Source organism: Marmota monax, unplaced genomic scaffold (assembly GCF_021218885.2).
Source record: "Marmota monax isolate L192 unplaced genomic scaffold, Marmota_monax_Labrador192_F-V1.1 WCK01_AAM20220418_F8-fsc00006, whole genome shotgun sequence".
NCBI classification, from domain to species: Eukaryota; Metazoa; Chordata; class Mammalia; order Rodentia; family Sciuridae; genus Marmota; species Marmota monax.
In genome coordinates this window covers 11,062,793-11,085,946 of record NW_026693712.1, presented here as the reverse complement: position 1 = coordinate 11,085,946, position 23,154 = coordinate 11,062,793, and the positions used below count along the sequence as shown (strand labels likewise).

Sequence of the window (23,154 nt, the reverse complement as noted above, 5' to 3'; positions counted from 1 at the left end):
GGGGACATTCCTACATAATCCAAGGTGTTTTGGTTCCCTAATGACACTCCTGTGAATCTCTATCCATCTAGAGGACAATTATGCTGGGAGGGAGGGGAATGGACATTGGCTTCTTACTCTGCAAAACTCTTTAAATTTGTCTCTTGGTGTCAGAAAGTTGCTGGCTCAATTAAGAGAAATAATTTTCAAAATTGTCCTTCTTTTTTTTTTTTGGGGGGGGGGTAGTGTACTAGGATTGAACTCAGAGGCACTGAACCACTGAGCCACATTTCCCAGTTCTATTTTGTATTTTATTTAGAGACAGAGTCTCACTGAGTTGCTTAGCACCTCACTTTTGCTGAGGCTGGCTTTGAACACTCAATTCTCTTTTCTCAGCCTCCTGAGCTGCTGGGATTACAGACCTGCACCACCACACCAAAACAGTTTGAGAATGTAGGTAAGTTAAAAGGGCCAAAATTGCCCTTCTTCTAAATAAGCTGAAGAGAAAAATCAAACATAATTCCAAACAACTAAGTCTGAGGATTTTAGAATGAAAGCGTTTGCAAGAACCATCTAGATCACCTCCCTTCACCAAACTGAAATTTTCTTTAGAACTCCAAAATGCTTTATTTGTTCTTCTTTATATGTCATCTAAAACCATACAGATAAAATACCTTTCTGTTCATATGAATATCTTGCAATGAGGAAGCCAATGAACATGCCATTATCACTCCATGTCTGTTCTTTTCTAGCTTATATTTCCTGCTGCTGTGAACTTACTTGATGCCATGTGAGCTCCAACCTCACATTATCAAGGTCATCTTCTTTTGGACATGTTCCAATTAATTCAAAGTTTCCTTATATAGGGCAGCCATCCTTGAACACAATATTCCAGTGTCTTATAATGTTGAGTTTATGATCAAGTAAAAATTACAAGGTGATTTGCACATGAGCTTCTATTTGGTGTAATAGCTTGAGAAGAGAAGGTCAATGGTGTAATGTTATTCTTTTAACATGAGCTCTATTGTCTCTCACTACCTCATAAAAATACATTACCCATCATCATTCCCTAATGGATGCATTCTTTGCCTACTAATGACCAATACTCAATGCCTTTTTACTTGCTTTTAATATATAATTTCAGGAAAATAATTGGCATATGACTTATTTGAGGGAAAATACCTTGAGGGGTCTCTATTATGGACATACAATAACAGCTGAAGATAAACGACCCTTAACAATAAAAAGAAGAGAGCTGAGTTTACCACTTTCCCAGACGGAATTCACCATTTTTATTTTATTTTTTTCTGGGAGAAGATATCTGATAGACGCATATTAAAGTTTGGATATTTATGGGAGTTGGGGCGTGAAGCTAATTTTTTAAAATGGCAATTCACTCAAGAATCAACACCTTCCAGTTTGTGAAAGTTACACTGTAATTTTTAAAGATGGTGACCTTATTTAACAATTAGGGTGGAGAATTTTTCAAATATATAACATGGTGGTGATCAACCTGGTTTATTTGGAAAGAAGCTACTGGCAGTTACGTTTAAATCCACCCAACCACCACCTCTGGAAGGACTGACTCCACCATGCGGGCTTTCGTTTTCCTTCCCTTCATGTTCCTGGCTGTGTTCTCAGGTAAGAAAGGCATAGTAAGTGACTTTCCTTACAGCTTCAAAAGTCAACAAGTAGAAAAGGGGAATGATTTAGAGATGCTTTATTGGAAGATTTAAAATCAGTAGATCTCCATCAGACAGAGAAATGGAAGAAGGCATTGCAGAAAAAATAAATACAGATCCAGAGGTATAAAATAGCCACAGGGTATAATGGCACTGAATAGTTTGCTGGGGTTGAAGAGAAGCAAGAACAAAAGAACGGGAAAGGCAAATTCAGTCTAAAAGATTATCCAGCTGATATTCCAGAAAAGAATAGTTTTGTGTTATGTGTTATGATCTTGGGCTATGAAGTCAAATAAAAGCATGTCTAGATCCTAGATCCTGATCTTTTCTTTTATGGGATTTAGGAAAACTTGTTTAATATATTTGAGTCTGTTTCCTTATTCATAAAATAGAAATAATTATACTTTCCCTGTCTTATAAGAGTTATGTGGATGATAGCAGTAGTCACCATTAATTCACTTCTTCTTAGGTCTTTGACGTACAATATATTGTCTTCTCTTTAATTCCTTTTCTCCATAAAGTTAAAGTTGTTTTCAAAGATATAAATTCTAGATCAGAGATGTAAATTTCTCAAGTTGATAATTGACATAGTTAATACATTTCTTAATAATAAATTCTGATAATTAAAACAGATTTCCAGGGCTGTGGGTAAAGTTCAGGTGCAGAGTATGTGTTTAGCATGTGTGAGACCCTGGGTTCAATCCCTAGCCCCAAAGTTCCCCATAAAAAAACAAAAATAAAAAATCAATGGATGTGTAACTGATGTGAATCTGCAATTTGTGTATGGGGCGAAGGTGGGAGTTCATAACCCACTTGAATCAAAGTGTGGAATATGATATGTCAAGAAATTTGTAATGTTTTGAACAACCCACAATAAAAAATTAAAAAAAAAAGATACAAAAAAAAAAACAGATTTTAATTTATCTCCAAAGTATGACCTCCTCCTTGACCATATTAAACATAGTGAAAGGAAGTAACAAAAGTAGGACCCATGACCTTCAATTTTTTCTACGTGTAATGTATGAAGTAGTGGTTCTCATCTCATCCAAGGCACTGCAGAGTTGCTTTCTATTGCTGAGCACAGGAGTGACTGCATCTGTTCTTAAAATACTGGTCTGGGACAATATTGAACATTGTGAGAAAGGTTATACACAGATACTACCGGGAACCTGCTAAAGCAATAGAGTTGAGAAATAAGAACAGAAAATTAAGGGATAGAGTAAGAGAAGGGAGGAGCGTGAGTAATGTGTGATTTCAAGACATGTAAAAATCCCTCACTAGGACATGTTTCTTGGTGGCAGGTATTGTATCTGCTGTGTACTCTCAGTGCCTTAGGAGAGGACAGTGAGCGCTCAGCAGGCCCTTGCTTTTGGGAGAAAGTGTGTTGACAGTGTTTTGTGGTTATATGGATTTGGAAAGTGAAGAAGAGAGATGTATGAGGAATGCCAAGAACATACTGGAGTTTGTAAAATAAGAAAAGGAAATGTAAAACAAAAAAGCTGAAGATAATTATTTTCCAAATTTCTAACTTAAAAATAGGAAATCAAACTATAATTTGGCATCTTAATTAGCTTTTTTTAACCCTCAAAATTTCATCTCTTATTTCTATCCTTAAATTTATTCTTTTTTCATATAAAAATGAAGCATTAATAGGATTTTCATTGATTGTTTTTTTATAATAGCAAAATAAAAAATAAACTAGTTTCTCATTGCTAGAAGACTGATTAAATAAATTATGGCAAACCCATAATTATGGGGTGTATGTGCAGCCAGGAAGTGAAAATAATAAAGGTGCACTGTGTGTGCTATGTTTTATTATTAAAAAATAAATATATAGAGAAAGCTTCACTCTATTGTGGAGAAAGCAAGAAGTAGAACAGTGGGTAGGATGGGCTGCCAATCATGTGTGAAAACTCATTCATATGTCTTTGTAGATTCATGGACTATCTCTGGTATAACTCACAAAGATATGGTAAATGTGTTGTGTCCTAGGCAGAAAATATGAGTTGTTTGGGACATAGAAGGAAGGGAAACTTATTTTAAAACTGACTTTTGTATCTTCAGGAATTGGTTCAATATGTTTATGCTATCTATTCAAAAATTTTAAATAAATTATAAAAATTTATCTACAAACCCATTTTTTTTCCATTTCATCTCCTCTCTACTTGATTTCTACTGGATGTTACTGATTGTTAATAAACAATGTTTGATTCCTAGAACTCAAAGATACTTATGGGTTTGCCAAAATTATTCTATCCATATTTCTGGTTGTATCCTGCATATATTACTTGTCACCTCCTTTAGAAAGGAGAAAGGATGGCATACTTTCTGTTATCCTGATTGGAGGATCTGTTTTCTGTTTACTTCACACATTATGGCATTAATCATACTGATATAAATTCCCATTATTTACATGCCTATACTCACTCCCAGACTTCTCAGCATCATGAAGTCAGGACCATAAATGTCTTGCTCAGTGTTATATCTGTCTCTTACTTTAGCTCTGCAATAATAATGGAGCCTTTAAATAAGTACTTTTTGTTGAGTTGGGTGAATGACTCAATCACCCCACTTCCACAGGGTAGCAGGACATGCCACTAACTGCTAGATCTCTGTGCCCAGACAGGACCTTAACTACCTGCAGTGGTATACCAGACCTTGTTCAGTATACAACAACTGAGGATGCCTTTGATTTTACTTAAATTGATTTGAAGGTACAATTGTGTTCACTAATGGAAATATAAAGTAGAGAAATTGCAAATGCAAACGAGGCCTCAGGTATAAATTTGGAACCATCCACATTGAAATGATATAAAGTTATGTGAAGTAAGAACAAAAATACCAATAATGTTTGTGAAGAAAAAAAAATGTAACCCTTAATAAAATCTTTGAGGAAACCCCACATTAAGAAAGTGAGAGATGCTGTGTAATCCCAGTGGTTCAGGAGGGTGAGGCAAGAGAACTGTGAGTTCAAAGCCAGCGTCAGCAAAAGTGAAGGCACTAAACAATTCAGTGAGACCCTGCCTCTAAATAAAATACAAAATAGGGCTGGAGATGTGGCTCAGTGGTCAAATACCATTGATTTCAATTCCTGGTAACACCCGCCAACACAGAAAAAAGAGAGTGAGAGAAAGGGGACTGCTTGTCAAACAATAAAGGAGAAGAGAGAAAGGAAACACTTGGACCAAACAAAAAATAAGAAGCAAAAGACTAAATGGAATGTTATTTTACTAACCACTGAAGCCATTCCATTTGCTTCCTCATTGTTTTTTAGACCCTTTTATTTTAGAATAGTTTATTTTAGAATAGAATCTATAAAAAGCTGAGAATAAATATGTAATTTTTTGTTAGGTGATGGGTGGACTTCCAAAATAAATTGGAGGAGGAGACAAAGTACATGAGTCAGGAAACCGAGGTTTTAAAAAATAATCATGATATTCACTGTTCTCTTTAATTTAATGATGATAAAAAAGAAGAAGAGGAAGAAGAGGAGGAGGAGAACAAGATCATCAAAAAGAGTATATTTAATGCCAGGACATTTTATTGAAAATAGTTGAAATAAAACTGACTGAAAAAGAAAGTAAGTCCTGAAGGAGAAAGAAGAACTCTGATTTTGAGTCAAGGGAAAAGGAAGAAGATGGTTCCAGAAAGCATAGAACGATACACAAAAGATGGACAGAGGGCTCCTGTATGCAAAGGAAGAGGGCTTTTGTGTGCCAACCTTTATTCCTGAAAATTGATGATAGAAGCATCTGTAAAATGAGGCTGGGAAAATGGGAATGCAGTCTGTGATGTGGAAGAAGTTTAAAATACTCAGCAAACAGAATCTATCAGGAAACCATTAAAAGGAATTTGGGCCAGAACATAGGCCCAGTTCGAATAATTCAGGCTTTGACTTAGAAATGGGCAAACTGGTTAAATGTTGAGATTTTGGTAACCACGTAATGTAATTGGAGTGAATGCTGTTTATTTTAAATATGTGGAGTTAAATAACATTATTTTTATTTTTATGCTTCCAGTATCTTCAAATCAGATTCCAAAACCAAGTGTTTCCAAACTAGAAGGGAATCAAGAACCTACACTTGTTCTAGAGGCAAACAATGGAGCTAATCCTCTAGGAAGACAAAAGGAATCTAATAAGCCAGAAGGTAGTCACACACAAGGAAAACCAGGGATGATTATTCTGCAAGGAAAACCAAGATATTCTAACCAGCCAGGGAACCCAGGGAATTTTGATCAGCAAGGAAGGCCAGAAGTTCTGAATCAGCCTTGGGTGTCTAAAACTTGGATTTTGCAAGAGAAGTCAGGAGAATTGAACCAAAAAGGGAATACAGATGCAGCTTATGACCAAGGAAAATCAGGATCTTCTAGCCAGCTAGGGCAACTGGAATCTTCTAACCAGCAAGGGAAGCCAGGGTCATCCAGCCAGCAAGGGATGTCAGAGTCTTCTAGCCAGCGAGGGAAGCCAGGGTCTTCAAGCCAGCAAGAGAACCTAGAGTCTTCTGGCCAACGAAGGAAATCACGGTCTTTTTACATGCAAGAAGAAAGTAAAAATGTAGACCACCCTTTGAAGGGCAATGTAATGGAAATTCAGGTGAGTGTTGATATATCTTTTATTTTTTAAGTCAATTTACCTTAGTCATTCTATTTTCCAAGACTGGGAATGGCTAACTGAATAGATGACAAATAATTTGCAATGACACTGATTAAACTAAATGAGAGAAACACTGGAGTTGATTGTTTCCATATAGCAAGGATGATCACACCCTTCATTCCACTTCTTACTCCCCTCCATCATTTTCCATTCCAACTCCTCTATGTAAACTGTGGTAACTCAGAATCACATCAACTGAGCCCACACCCTGCCAGGTTTCCTTTTTATATTCCATTACCATCTCATCCAAAATCTGCAAATCACTGAAGTGATATTTTTCTTACTTGTTCTAATTAGTTACACATGGCAGTAGAATACACTTTGACACATCATATATAAATGGAGTATAATTTCTCATTATTCTGGTTGTACATGATGTAGAATCACTTCATTTGTTTAGTCATATATGTACATAGGGTAATAATGTCTGATTCATCCTGCTATCATTCTTACCCCCACAGCACCACCTCTCCCTGCACTACTCCCCTTTACCTAATCCGAAGTAACTGTTCTTACCTAGCCCCTGCCCCCAATGTGAATTAGCTTCTGTGTATCAGAGAAAGCATTCAGCTTTTGGTTTTGGGGGATTGGCTTATTTGTCTTAACCTGATATTCTCCAGCTCCATCTATTTACTGGCAAATGCCATAATTTCATCATTCTTTAAGGCTGAGTAGTATTCCATTGTATATACATGCCAAAATTTATCCATTCATCCGTTGAAGGGCATCTAGATTGGTTCCATAGTTTAGCTATTGTGAGTTGGGCTGATGAAGAAAATCATTAAATCAGTAATCTTTTAGTGGAAAAATCAAAGCTCTCTGCATGATCTGGATGGTATTTCAGCAATAGTAACATGAAATAAAGTTGGATGGCATGCAGGGGCCCAGTCATTAAGAGCCTTAAATGCCACTTTTAGGAGTTGGAGTTTTATATTCTGGGTAAGTATAGCACTACTAAAGAATTTTGAGCAGAGGATTGAAACAGCTGATCAGATTTTTAGTTTAGAAATATCACTTCACTACACTTACCCAGAGGATAAAACTCAAACTCCTAAATGTAGCATTTAAGGCTCTTCATGATTGCGTCCCTGTATGCTCTCCGAATTCATTTCATGTCATTGTTGCTGAAATACCATCCAGATCATGCAGAGATCTTTGATTTTCCACTAAAGGATTACTGATTCTAATGATTTCCTCCATCGAGAATTTACCTTATTGGTTTGTAATCGATTCTCTACTTATTTAACTACATCATTAACACTTTGATAAAGCTAGCATTTCTTTTCAAACCTGTATCCCAAAGCTAGGATGAGTGACACCTGTGATAGTCCCTCTTGATGTATGTTAGATGTCAATAAATGCTTGAGGTGTGGGGACCATCTTTGCAAAAAGGCAAATATATATCTGATTAGCTTGTCTCTGACATCTCTTTCTGTGTCCTGATTTTTTCTTTCACCTCCAGTGTCTCGCTAACTAATCAGAGTTCTGATTTTTTTTAACAGTAAGTCTGAGCATTCCACTTTATAGTCTTATCTAAAACAGTTTTCCAGAGCACCTCCATTTCATCATCTTAGAGGAAATTGCTTTCTGTTTTAACCTTATACCTTGTATATCCTCATCATCCTGTCTGAGGAAAGCTGCTCATGTCTCTCATGTGCCAGTATTCCTTTCCCAGGGAGATTCTATCCATCCTGATAATGCCTCCATCAGAAAATCTCTCAGTATTCGGGATACAACATAAATTTTCACAACTTTATGTTGATTCCAAAATGGGAGAAACAACCATGTCTACTTTACAGACTTCACATGAATGAAAGGAATTGTCATTCAAAGGTTGTAAACTCTATACCAGTGGAGGATATTGAGATAGTTTTTTCTCTATTTTAAATCACCGCATTATAGTTATACAAAATAGCAGACTTATTACATATTTGTACATGCACATAACATAATTTTTTTTATTTTTTATTTTTTTTTAATTTTTTATTGTTGGTTGTTCAAAACATTACAAATTTCTTGACATATCATATTCCACACTTTGATTCAAGTGGGTTATGAACTCCCACCTTCACCCCATACACAGATTGCAGAATCACATCAGTTACACATCCATTGATTTACATATTGCCATACTAGTGTCTGTTGTGCTCTGATGCCTTTCCCATCCTCCACCATCCCCCCTCCCCACCTCTCCCCTCCCCTCCCCTCCTCTCTCTCTACCCCCTCCACTGTATAACCCTGAGGGTCTCCTTCCATTTCCATGCAATTTCCTTTCTCTCTCCCTTTCCCTCCCACCTCTCATCCCTGTTAAATGTTAATCTTCTTCTCCTGCTCTTCGTCCCTACTCTGATCTTAGTTACTCTCCTTATATCAAAGAAGACATTTGGCATTTGTTTTTTAGGGATTGGCTAGCTTCACTTAGCATAATCTGCTCTAATGCCATCCATTTCCCTGCAGATTCTATGATTTTGTCATTTTTTAATGCAGAGTAATACTCCATTGTGTATAAATGCCACATGTTTTTTAATCCATTCGTCTATTGAAGGGCATCTAGGTTGGTTCCACAGTCTTGCTATTGTGAACTGTGCTGCTATGAACATCGATGTAGCAGTGTCCCTGTAGCATGCTCTTTTTAGGTCTTCAGGGAATAGACCAAGAAGGGGAATAGCTGGGTCAAATGGTGGCTCCATTCCCAGCTTTCCAAGAAATCTCCATACTGCTTTCCAAATTGGCTGCACCAATTTGCAGTCCCACCAGCAATGTACAAGTGTACCCTTTTCCCCACATCCTCGCCAGCACTTGTTGTTGTTTGACTTCATAATGGCTGCCAATCTTACTGGAGTGAGATGGTATCTTAGGGCGGTTTTGGTTTGCATTTCTCTGACTGCTAGAGATGGTGAGCATTTTTTCATGTACTTGTTGATTGATTGTATGTCCTCCTCTGAGAAGCGTCTGTTCTCCTTGGCCCATTTGTTGATTGGGTTGTTTGTTCTCTTATTGTCTAATTTTTGGAGTTCTTTGTATACTCTGGATATTAGGGCTCTATCTGAAGTGTGAGGAGTAAAGATTTGTTCCCAGGGTGTAGGCTCCCTATTTACCTCTCTTATTGTTTCTTTTGCTGAGAAAAAACTTTTTAGTTTGAGTAAGTCCCATTTGTTGATTCTAGTTATTAACTTTTGTGCTATGGGTGTCCTATTGAGGAATTTGGAGCCCGACCCCACAGTATGTAGATCGTAGCCAACTTTTTCTTCTATCAGACGGCGTGTCTCTGATTTGATATCAAGCTCCTTGATTCATTTTGAATTAACTTTTGTGCATGGCGAGAGAAAGGGATTCAGTTTCATTTTGTTGCATATGGATTTCCAGTTTTCCCAGCACCATTTGTTGAAGATGCTATCCTTCCTCCATTGCATGATTTTAGCCCCTTTATCAAATATAAGATAGTTGTAGTTTTGTGGATTGGTTTCTGTGTCCTCTATTCTGTACCATTGGTCCACCCGCCTGTTTTGGTACCAGTACCATGCTGTTTTTGTTACTATTGCTCTGTAGTATAGTTTGAAGTCTGGTATCGCTATACCGCCTGATTCACACTTCCTGCTTAGCATTGTTTTTGCTATTCTGGGTCTTTTATTTTTCCATATGAATTTCATGATTGCTTTCTCTATTTCTACAAGAAATGCTGTTGGGATTTTGATTGGCATTGCATTAAACCTATAGAGAACTTTTGGTAATATCGCCATTTTGATGATGTTAGTTCTGCCTATCCATGAACAGGGTATATTTTTCCATCTTCTAAGATCTTCTTCTATTTCTCTCTTTAGGGTTCTGTAGTTTTCATTGTATAAGTCTTTCACTTCTTTTGTTTGGTTGATTCCCAAGTATTTTATTTTTTTTGAAGATATTGTGAATGGAGTGGTTGTCCTCATTTCCATTTCAGAGGATTTGTCGCTGATATACAGGAATGCCTTTGATTTATGCGTGTTGATTTTATATCCTGCCACTTTGCTGAATTCATTTATTAGCTCTAATAGTTTCTTTGTAGACCCTTTTGGGTCTGCTAGGTATAGAATCATGTCATCTGCAAATAGTGATAATTTAAGTTCTTCTTTTCCTATTTTTATGCCTTTAATTTCTTTCGTCTGTCTAATTGCTCTGGCCAGTGTTTCGAGAACTATGTTGAACAGAAGTGGAGAGAGAGGGCATCCCTGTCTTGTTCCAGATTTTAGAGGGAATGCCTTCAGTTTTTCTCCATTCAGAATGATGCTAGCCTGAGGCTTAGCATAGATTGCTTTTATAATATTGAGGTATGTTCCTGTTATCCCTAGTTTTTCTAGAGTTTTGAACATAAAGGGATGCTGTACTTTGTCAAATGCTTTTTCCGCATCTATCGAGATGATCATATGGTTCTTATTTTTAAGTCTATTGATGTGGTGAATAACATTTATTGATTTCCATATATTGAACCAGCCTTGCATCCCAGGGATGAATCCTACTTGATCATAGTGCACAATTTTTTTGATATGTTTTTGTATCTGATTCGCCAGAATTTTATTGAGGATTTTTGCATCTAGGTTCATTAGAGATATTGGTCTGTAGTTTTCTTTCTTTGAAGTGTCTTTGTCTGGTTTAGGTATCAGGGTGATGTTGGCCTCATAGAATGAATTTGGAAGTTCTCCCTCTTTTTCTATTTCCTGAAGTAGCTTGAAAAGTATTGGTATTATTTCCTCTTTAAAGGTTTTGTAAAACTCTGCTGTATACCCATCCGGTCCTGGGCTTTTCTTAGTTGGTAGTCTTTTGATGGTTTCTTCTATTTCCTCAATTGATATTGGTCTGTTTAGGTTGTCTATATCCTCCTGACTCAATCTGGGCAGATCATATGACTTAAGAAATTTATCTATGCCTTCACTATCTTCTAATTTATTGGAGTATAAGGATTCAAAATAGTTTTTGATTATCTTCTGTATTTCTGAAGTGTCTGTTGTGATATTGCCTTTTTCATCCCGTATGCTAGTAATTTGAGTTCTCTCTCTTCTTCTCTTCGCTAGCATGGCTAAGGGTCTGTCGATTTTGTTTATTTTTTCAAAGAACCAACTTTTAGTTTTGTCAATTTTTTCAATTGTTTCTTTTGTTTCGATTTCATTAATTTCAGCTCTGATTTTAATTATTTCTTGCCTTCTACTTCTTTTGCTGTTGTTTTGCTCTTCTTTTTCTAGGATTTTGAGATGAAGTATGAGATCATTTATTTGTTGGTTTTTTCTTTTTTTAAGGAATGAACTCCAAGCAATGAATTTTCCTCTTAGAACTGCTTTCAATGTGTCCCATAGATTCCGATATGTTGTGTCTGTGTTTTCATTAATCTCTAAGAATTTTTTAATTTCCTCCTTGATGTCTTCTATAACCCATTGATCATTCAGTAACCTATTGTTCATTCTCCAAGTGATGTATGCTTTTTCCTTCCTTCTTTTATCGTTGATTTTCAGTTTCATTCCATTATGATCAGATAGGATGCATGGTATTATCTCTACTCCTTTATATTGTCTAAGAGTTGCCCTGTGACATAATATATGATCTATTTTTGAGAAGGATCCATGTGCTGCTGAGAAAAAAAGTGTAACTGCTTGATGTTGGGTGGTATACTCTGTATATGTCAATTAAGTCTAGGTTATTAATTGTGTTATTGAGTTCTATAGTTTCCTTATTCAACTTTTGTTTGGAAGATCTGTCCAGTGGTGATAGAGGTGTGTTGAAGTCTCCCATGATTATTGTATGGTGGTCTATTAGACTCTTGAACTTGAGAAGAGTTTGTTTGATGAACATAGCTGCACCATTGTTTGGGGCATATATATTTATGATTGTTATGTCTTGTTGGTGAATGGTTCCCTTAAGCAGTATGTAGTGTCCCTCTTTATCCCTTTTGATTAACTTTGGCTTGAAATCTATTTTATTTGATATGAGTATGGACACTCCTGCTTGTTTCTGAAGTCCATATGAGTGATATGATTTTTCCCAACCTTTCACCTTCAGCCTATGTATGTCTTTTCCTATCAAATGCGTCTCCTGTAGGCAGCATATTGTTGGGTCTTGTTTTGTGATCCATTCTACTAGCCTGTGTCTCTTAATTGGTGAGTTTAAGCCATTAACATTTAGGGTTATTATTGAGATATGGGTTGTTCTTCCAGCCATATTTGTTTATTTCTGTTACTAAACATGGTTTGTTTTCCTCTTTGATTATTTCCCCCCCTTTACTGTCCTACCTCCCACTGTTGGTTTTCATTGTTATTTTCCATTTCCTCTTCCTGTAATGTTTTGGCGAGGATGTTTTGAAGAGATGGTTTTCTAGCTGCGAATTCTTTAAACTTTTGTTTATCGTGGAAGGTTTTAATTTCATCTTCCATCCTGAAGCTTAATTTTGCTGGATACACAATTCTTGGTTGGAACCCATTTTCTTTCAGTGTTTGAAATATGTTATTCCAGGATCTTCTAGCTTTCAGAGTCTGTGTTGAAAGATCAGCTGTTATCCTGATTGGCTTACCCCTAAATGTGATCTGCTTCCTTTCTCTTGTAGCTTTTAAAATTCTCTCCTTATTCTGTATGTTGGGCATCTTCATTATAATGTGTCTAGGTGTGGACACATAACATAATTTAGTTAATTTTATCCATAAGAAGGGAAAGAGAAGGCACTGAGGCTTTTTTCTTTTTTTATTTAATATCTTGGCTCTGAGCAGAATGAGTCCCCTGTTGAAATGTCCCATCATTCCCAATACCATCTTTGTTTTCATCAGCTAGTCCAAGGTTCATGTTCAGATACTTCTAACATTTTATAGTTCACATCCAAAAAAAGCCTTCTGGTATTATTTGAAGGAATTCTACATAATCATCCCAGGTTTATCATTTTTCTTTCTTTGGCACAGATAAAAGAAGGAGATTCATAAATTATGACTATATGTATTTTACATTCGCCAGTGTAACTTTTCCCTGACTGTTCTTTCTGCATATAGGGGAACACGTGTCTTCAAATAATTAAAGTTGAGGCCATCTGACATGAATGCATGTCTGAATATGTCAACAGCAGACTTCTAGAGTAAATAACCCAGGGTTTTAATCATGCTTGAACATATAAACCACTTATAGTTTCAGGTTTGAACTTAAATGCACTTTGCCTCTATGCTTGCAGTTATAAAATGTGATAGAATATACTTTTCTTTTAAAATTATTGTATGACCTTGAATTTTAGTATATTCCTTTTGTCACCCAACTCACTGGGAAGCAGTAGTCCTGCTGTTTGAATCCAAGCCATAGAACTACTGGAAATTGAACACTTTCTCTCGTCTTCCATCTCTCACCTCTTAAAGTAATTCTAAGTGAAATAAGGCAGACTCACATATTCCAGGGGTGAATGTGTAGAGCTAGGGGTAAAAAAGGAATTAAAAAAAGGAAATCTTTTAAATAGAAAAGAGAGTAAAAACAGGGGAGTAAGGAGAAAGAGGAGGGAAGGAAAAGGAGAAGAACTGTGAAATTAAGTGGACTAAATTATGCTATGTGCATGAAAACTATATCACAACTCATTCCAATTTTATATATAACTATAATGCACCAATTAAAAAATAAATGAATAGATACATATAAGGAAGACCAATAAAGTAGAAGAATGGGATCAGGGGGATGGAGGAAGGGAGAGATTAAAATGTTGCAAATAATGTTATACATATTTTTGCACATGCCAAAATGAACCACATTATGTATAACTTTAATGCATTAATATAAAAAAACTATTCTGTGAATTAAATTTAAGGAATCAATAAAATGATTGGTAATGTGTAATGCTTCATTAATAATAAATGAGCAATGGATAATTTTTCATAATAACATTATTTTTACATGATTGTCTTTCACATTATAGCCGGACAGCATGAACAGCAAAAACCCACCTAGAAATAAAAAATGTCAATCGATTTACAAACCTGTCTGTGGTTCTGATGGAAAAACCTATGGTAACCAGTGTGTATTTGACCAAGCAAAGAGGTAAAAGGGCTTTGTATTCTTTTGTATCAGGAAATGCTATTCTAATCCATAAGTAATGTGGATCAGAGAGTATTTTTATCTATGTCTCTGTAGTTTTCTCTCAGTAGTGGCTTGGCTATTATTTTTCAAAAGGAACATAAAACAATACCTAATTCTTGAGCAATAAATTCAGTTAATCCCTGGAGGATTGTGGTTTATTCAGATATTCAAATGGTATATTTTGAGTTATTCATTCAGCAAATATTTATTGAGCATCCACCCTGTAGAAGGCAGTGATTTAAGAACTGGAGGTAAAATAATGAATGAAACACAGAAATTCCTGTTTTAATTTTTGCAGTTGAAAGGAAAAAATAAAATATATTAGAGGATAAAGAGAATATGAAACCTTGGATTGTTTATTGTTGCCTACTAAATTATATTCCAATCTCAATAGTATTAAAGATTGGATTTGGCGAGTGATCTAAACCTTCAAGTGTTACATAATACCTACAGGAAATAAAATAATTGTAATACTATTTTTAAAATTGTACAGAGTGTTAACATAGAGTTAGATGCTCAAGATTTCAAAAGTTTTGAATGTTCTTCTATGAAAGGAAAAATAAATTAAGAATAATCCCTCTCTTGTTTTCAACAATTTCAGAATTTAGGAAATCCTTATTGCAGAAAGAAACGTTAAAGTGTCCTCTATAATGAATTAGTCACCAATTCTTTGTTGTTGTTGTTATTTTGGTACTGGGAATTGAATTCAGGGCCATTTGCCACTGAGTTACACCTCCAGTCCTTTCTACTTCTTACTTTGAGACAGTGTCTCCCTGCAATTGTTGAGGCTGGCTTTGAACTTTACACCCAGCTGTCTCACATTATTGTTAAAACCCCTGACCTAGAGGTGAGAAGAAAATGATGCAAAGTGCACTCAGAGTGAGCAACAAAAACCAGGCAAACCAGCACCAAGGCCTGCTTGTTCCTAAGTGATTTTTAAAAAATAACTGTTGAATAATCACAGTTTCTCTTTCCAGTGGTGCCACATCTATGTGGTCCTTGACTTCTTTCATTTATTTTTTCAGGTCGAGTAATGGAAAACTGAATCTGAAACATGAGGGGAAATGTTAAGTGTTTGAGTGAACCAAATCACCTGGAACAAGTTTGACTTCAAAATCCAATTTGCAATTCTGTTTTCCCTAGGAGTTCAACTGTGAAGTCAGCACCAATCTTACAGATCTGATAGGTCTGTATTATTTTTTGAGTTTGTTCCACTGCAAATAAATCAGTTCCTAAGCAGCTTCTGATTTCTAGGATTTTTTGTTGTCTCTGATTTCCCAACATGATGAGTGTGTATGACCTCTCTACTCTTTAATTCTGTTGATCCAATCATTTGTCTTGAGAACAATAAAACACAGCCTTGATTATTATAGTTTTATAATAAATCTTGAAACTAGATAGTGTAAGCTCTCCAAATTGGCTCTTTTTTAAAATTTTGAATGGAAATTTTAGGCCTTTTGCACTTCAATATGAATTTTAAAACAAGTTTGTCAATTTCTACAAAATATTGCATAGATGGGTCAATATGAAGGAGAATTAGCATTGTAATATCATATAATATGCTTTAAGTTCAAGTTATTCCTCTAAATTTATGTATATCTTGATTTCCTTTCATTAAATTTTTGTGGATTTTAGTTTACAGTAATTCACACAGTTTGTGAGAATTATTACTATTTCATACTTCTTTTAGAATTAGTATGTTTAAAAGTATAACTTCTTAGTGTTGGCTGTTAGTAGATATAAAACATTTATATTAGTATACTGATCTTGTGTCCCCAAACCTTGGTAGACTTACCTTACAATTTCTAAAATTATTTTCATGGAGCCAACTGGATTTTGTGTAGATAGTCATAGTGTTTTGTAGTAGGTCAGAATTGCTTTCTGCATTAAATCTGGAAGATTTCCTTTCCTTTTTCTTGCCTGGTTACTGGAGAGAGCTTCCATAAGAATTGTTACCTGCAGAGCAGGCTGAAAAAATGTTAGCTGCAGGGTGGGCTGAACACTAGACCCTCACCCTCTCCCATCTGGTTCCTTATCATTTATTTGCCTCAAGGCTGAACACTCAACCCCACTCAAGGCTGAACACCCCACGTCTATTGCAATGAAAACCCACATCTGGCCCCTGCCCAGTCTGCTTGAGGGCAGAAGATGACACCCTTAGCAACTAATGCATGATCCAATCACTGTACACCAACAAGGCAGCTTGCAGAACCAGAGACCCCATTAGATTTTGGCTATAAAAACTCTCTCCTGTCAGGCCCTGCCCTCCCCTCTCCTCTCCCCTCTTCCTTCTCCTCCTTCTCCCCCTCCTCCTCCTCCTTCTCCTCTTCCTCCTCCTCCTCCTCCTCTTCCTCCTCCTTCTCCTCTTCCCCCTCCCCTCTCCTTCTCCTCCTCCTCCTCCTCTTCTTCTTCTTCTTCTTCTTCTTCTTCTTCTTCTTCTTCTTCTTCTTCTTCTCTCTCTCTCTCTCTCTCTCTCTCTCTCTCTCTCTCTCTCTCTCTCCTCTTTCCCTATCTCTTTTTCTCCTCTTTCTCTGGTCTGTCAGACACCACTGAAATAAACATCTCTTGGTCTCTCCAAGTGTTGTGGTCAATTTCCTTTCAAGAATATTAAACACAAATGTTGAGACTGAATTTTATTTGTCTTTTGTCTTTCCTTTCATTAAATTCTTAAGAAAAGCTTTCAAATTTTACCATATTTAGCTCTGGTATTTTATAGGTGTGTTTTCATCATACTGGTGTGTAAACAGGACCCCCTCCTCCACCGAAAATCTTATCTTCTCCAGAAATTTTGACCTTAATTTATTTTAGGACTATTAGCAAAAAATTCTCTACAAAAGAGTTCAATGTAGGTAAACTTACTATTTTCCTGTTATTCTATTACTTGCCCACTGGCCTGTAAGAAATCAGCACTCCTGGTGTTCGATGCCCCTTTACTGGTTTATCACAAACATTTATTCAGTACAGTAGTTTGTAAAAGTGTGTTTGCAAATGCAAATTGTGATTTTAAAAAGACAAATCCTTTAACAAGTCCTCTGGCCTTGAGCTGGAGCTTCACAGAGAGACTATATTTCTAATATAAGAGAAGTTACCAATTGGGCTCCATGGTAACAGCTGGCAGGGGAGGAAAGAAAGGGGAGAAGCAGCTCTCCCCTTCTCAGGTGTTGTCCTTGAAGGGTTAACTTGCCCAAAACAGTGAGGGAAAAAGCTGCTTTTATGTGAACTTCTGCAGACTGTGAACTTCTGAGCCCCTCCTCTTACATGTTGGAATAAAGTTCTGAACTACCTGAACTCGGGGTTCAGGGGAGTAATTGACCACAGCAAAAGCTGTGCCCTCTGAACCTGGCTGCAGACAAATTAAACTGTTTCCTATCTTAGGTGCCTAGCTTCATCTGTCCCTACAACAGAAGAAACTTCCTTCTAGTCCTATTTTGCTGAGGTGTTTTTTTTGTTGTTGTTGTTGTTGTTTTGTGTGTGTGTGTGTGTTGTTTTTGTTTTTGTTTTTAACCTGATGTTTGTTAACCTGGAGTTTATTTTCTGCTTGGAGCAAGGCACAATTATGGGGGTCAGGAAAGGCCACTGTGGTTTGGAGAGGAGGGGTCTCTGGCTAAGTGCCTGTCATCTTCATGTGGAAGAACCCAGCTGGTCTCTGCTTGCCTAGCCTACCAGTTGGAGTGGGCAAGAGTCAAGGTAGCACCTTGGAAAAACCCATCAGTGGACCACCAGATCAGGACTGAGGCCTGGCTCCGCTGGCTGACCGGCTGCTTCCTCATGGTTTCTGGAGCCAGGTCACTGGTGACCATGCTAGTGAAGGTGGATTCTGAGTGTTCTGGGGACTCCAATACTGTGGCCATGAATGGAGTAGTGGACTTAGCAAAGAAGCAGCTGGCCCACCAGTGATCTGGGTGGCCTTGAGGAGACGCCGGTAGTAGTCATGAGTTGTCAGGAGTGAGACACTGGAGAGGATGATCACTATGTCTCATCTATAGGCTATAAATAAACCTGTAAATAAACACCTATAAATAAACCTGGTTCAGGCTCCATTTCTTTGTTAAAAGCTATACCCGTCTGGTCACCTTGGTCTATGGCTGCCTCTACTCTGAAATTATGTTTTTGTTTTCTGTGGTTATTTCCTAGTACTACTTTTCTTACCTTTTATTTCTCAGCCAGCCCATCCCTCCAGAGGGGAACCCTTTCCCTTGAACCCTTTCCCTTGCCCACGTGGGCAATTTCTAATTGACTGCCATCATAGTCAGTGAACAGAACTGCATATAACTTAAATCTTTACATTATAAAGGTTGTCTTTATAGTCACAAATGTGGTCTATCTTGGTAACTATTTTGTGATTCAATAAAAATTTATGAATATATATCATTCTGAAAAAAAATCCATTGTAGCATAAAGAACAGATGGAATTTCTTGCTTGCTATTTTATCCTTATAGATAAATTCTTAGGCATATAAGTTCCCAGTAGGTATTTGTTGAATGAATGAATGAATGAATGAAATAACTTTCCATTAAAATTTCAAACCTAAATAGATTGGCAAGGGGTAATCCTACTGGGTTCCACACTTCCAAGACCTTTCTTCCCCATCATCATATAAATGCCTATTTTACTATAATAATGATCACAACTTCTGCTCCTACAGCACATTACTCTCCTTACCCTTGGCATCTATCAATAATCTGATCAAGGACCATCACTCTTTTAAGCATATTGGAACCTGACTCGGTCTTTCTTTCTGTAAGGACTCATACACAATCTCAGGTGATTTGGGATTCAGTTTACATTGTCACAATATAACATGTTATTCTCAAACTAAGCAGAAATTGGAATAGTAAAAACCTGATTATCTATAAAACAGATCATACAAAAAACATAATCCTATGACTGAATATTAATTCTTATATACGTAATGAATATTTCAGTCAGGGGCTGTATATATTATCTGAAATAATATGGTGTCTCTAAATGTTATAGCAGAGTTTGTAATGGAGAAAGAAATTGGCGTGTGTGTGTGTGTGTGTATGTAATATTCATTCATTTGACCTTGATATTTTTTTTACTAGACTTTCAAAATTCAGTGATCCTGCTTTAAAGTTTGCAGCTAAAAGTTGGTCCTGTTGACAACTGCTGCCCAGTAAAATTTTTAGATGAGGAAAGAAAAATATAAATGCTATAGCTTGTTTGCTGAGCATTTAATTGTGTTCCAAAAATATGTTGAAGTGTTCAATCCTGGTATTTTAATGTGACTTTATTTGAAAACAGGGTCTCTGCAGATTTAATTTTAGCATTTTTATGAGGTTTTAATGACAATTTCTCATTTTGTTATTATGGTCAGAGGATTTAGCTATTATGGGCGAACATATTTTTTTATCTCAATGTGAATTCGGCCTTTAACATATCTGTGACAGTTTTTCCATAAGGGTTAAAGATGTATATTTTATGAATTCTGGTTACACAGTTTATAAGTATGTAGTAGTCAAACTTGTTAGTTATGTTCCTTATATCCCTATAGAGACATAAAATAGGTGTATGCTTTTCTAGGAATAGTAAAAAAAAATATGGACAGAGATTTTTAATCATGTCTGTCTTGGAAAGTTTACTTAAAGCATTAGAAGAAGGAAGAAGCAGACACTGTAGCTTGAGCTGAGAAAGCTGGAGTGCTCTTTACTGATTCAAAAGTCGTCATGGTTCAAGCTCCTTTTGGAGGAGTTCCAGATTACTGAAAAAAATAATTTAACTAAAAGATATGGTATGGTTCTGGAAATGCTAAAATAACTCAAGGCATAATATTACCCTGTCATCAGTGGAATATTCAATATAGCAGCTCAAGGAGGTCCAATTTCCTTTGCAAATTTTACATGGGTCGCTGAATAAGACCACTGTGATCTCTGATTGCCTAAGGCCCACATACTGTGGGAACTCTGGTTTACAAAACAAAATATTTATCTACTTTAAATTAAATCATTATGGCAATCTCTCTTTTGTTGGAAACTAGCATCTGTCTATTAGTTTAGGGTCCCTCAGCTTGCCCCCTCTTCTCCTTGCTGGAGGGAATTGTGTACTAGAGACAAATTATCTTGTTGAACTTCAAATGTGTATGACTGACACTCTTAAAGACTCCCGATCGCCTTATTCAGATTTTCAATGAATGATCCTCAGTCCTTTTTTTTCCTTTTTAAAAAATCTTTTCCTCATTTAAGTCTGAATCAAGTGGCTAAACCAATGCATGACATCTGTTAGAAACAAAACCCAATGTTGTTTCTACTGGTGGTAGATATGTAATCGTAGTTGTTTGGGATTTTTTTAAACACATTCCTAGTATTTCCAACTTCACATAAGCATTCCACTCCTAAATGCTGAATTGATCTACCAGGACACACAATACTGAATACCCTAAAGCTCCTACAAACCACTGGAAAATCACTATATGTTCTTCATATGCTTCACTTAACACTTTGAATATCATGCCCACTGTCCTCTTTCTTGTACAAGCTTTCTCATCTCTGCCTGTCTGCACCAGGCTTCCTGGGGTCTTGCTCTCCCTTTCCTCTGCTACTGTCTGCTGAGAATTTTGCTTTGATGAATCAGTGTGACAAATCTTTTAGGTCACACTGCACTGACTTTTTTCACAAGGACACTTAAAAGACTCCACTTAGAGGGCTGTCAATTCCCTACATTACTCTCTTTTAAGGTAATTCTTCATGGGTGTTGAGTTATCACTTTTCATCTTAAAAAAAATAACCATGCACTACTATGAATGAGCAGAGGACCTGTGGTTTGTGAAGCAGAAAGTCAACCCACAGTCAGTCAGGAATGATTCTGTGTCACTGGAAGATGTGTACTTTAAAACGTGGCTGCCAATTATTTAATTCAGTTACTTTTGTAGTTACAATGGGAGAAACCTTTATTGATATCTTTATTTCTGTCAAATCTAAAGCAGTATTTTTCCTTTCTTGAGCAATTACAGTAGAGTGGTAGAGAAAATAAATGATCTAAGGTGACAACTGCATTACAGTCTCTTCATAAAGCTTGGCCAAAAAACAAGAAGCCCTCACACATCCAGTCCTCTCTTTATTGAGAGTGTATCTGTAAATAATTCAATCTACTTTTCTAGTTGTTTTCAGTTTTCAAAGAGGATGGTTTTGATACAGGCAGTCTGTTAAAGTGAAATGCCAAGGTCTTTATTTATCCTTCAAAAAATGGAGGTCTGCTTAAGATTTGCACAGGGGACTGATGTCTTTTCACATTGTAATCATGAGATTCCTCTTGTAACTCAATTTGCCTGACATATGTTACAATTACACATGAACTCAACTAGGTCCTAGAAAATACTTAATAATTAGGACATTCCTCATCTACAGGTAAGAGGACTTGAGAAGCTTTCATATTTTATCCAATTACAAGAGTTGATGATTCTAGTGCTTTAAAACAGCAATTAGATTTTTATGGAATTTCTAAAATGTATGATCTTATTTTTTAAGACCTATAAGATATATTTCTTAATAATTAAACATTCTTTTGAATGTAAATATTTAGTCTTATTTTCCATTCTTTAATGAAAGCCTAAGAAAATAGTTAACATAAAAGGATTGCATGTGTGTGAGGGTTTTATAAGGGTAAACAAACAAGAATATTCAGACTGATGTCATGTAAATGAATTCTTGAGACCATGTCATTAATATGAGTTAGAATTTCCAGGGCAGGATCATTAGATTAGGTTGGATTAACAACTCCATTACATAAATATCAAGATCAGGCATTTTCTGAACATAGAATCTGTATTTGATTGAATGACAAACAGAATCCAGTTGGTGTCCTTTGAGACATCTGATGTTTGGGAGATATTTGCCAAGCCAGAGTAACAGACTAATCACATAATGGATGTATAGTGAATGAAAGAATTAGATATATGTGTTTATAAACTTCATTCATTCTATCCTTAATCTAATGTAGACAGTTTAAAAATGACATGACCAAATTATTTTGAAAATAATATAAATTATTCTCTTAAAGCAATTCTTTCAATGAGCAGTGTAATATCCATTACTTAATGCAGTGGAGGCCCAGGAATTAGTATTTGTCCATCTCTACATTTAATCTTCTTTTAATTGAGGAAATATTAAGTGCCATACACACATACATATATATCTGTGTGTGTGTGTGTGTGTATATATGTACATACATAGAGAGAGATATAGACATACATATGAATATATATGTTTATGTATATCTATATCTATCAATCTTGGTGGAAGACAGTAAAGATAAAATGGTAAGAAAAACAAATACAGTCATTTGGCTTCAAGTACTTTAATTGTATGAGTTAACAGTGTTGCCAAATGTCAATTGGAACTGGTATTATTCACTGAACTCCATCTCCTCCCTGCAACGAATACATATCCTAATAAACACCTGTTTACTGCAGCACATCATTTTACAGCTTTGACCACTGAGTTCTCTTTCAATTGGCAACTGTGTCCCTTTATCCTACCACCAATGTATTGTTGCTTGAGAACTTTCTTATTATCTGGGATTGCAAGATGCCCCAATTAATCTTGTTTAATATCTGCTCCAGTCCTAAAGTCAGCCATTTTACTAAAGACTCCAAATTTCTTTTATTGAAAAATTGGATTATAAACCATCATCTAGGTGTGAGGTGTGCTTATTGCTCTATGTGTATCATTTTTAGGGCTTCTTGGCTTACAAAATGATCAAAAGAAATACACATGTATATACTATCGTTTAAAATGGACTGCCAAACAGAACTTGGTCCA

General features: G+C 36.2%; 1 protein-coding gene across 1 annotated transcript; it reads left to right on the top strand.

Annotated features, from left to right (window-relative positions):
* Positions 1–1,486: 1,486 nt before the first annotated feature.
* On the top strand, positions 1,487–15,603 carry Marcol (MARCO like). The gene is made up of 4 exons (XM_058584372.1): positions 1,487–1,620; positions 5,681–6,255; positions 14,216–14,337; positions 15,402–15,603. The coding sequence occupies exons 1-4, from the start codon at positions 1,572–1,574 to the stop codon at positions 15,445–15,447; spliced, it is 792 nt and encodes a 263-aa protein (XP_058440355.1). The 5' UTR covers positions 1,487–1,571; the 3' UTR covers positions 15,448–15,603.
* Positions 15,604–23,154: the final 7,551 nt, after the last annotated feature.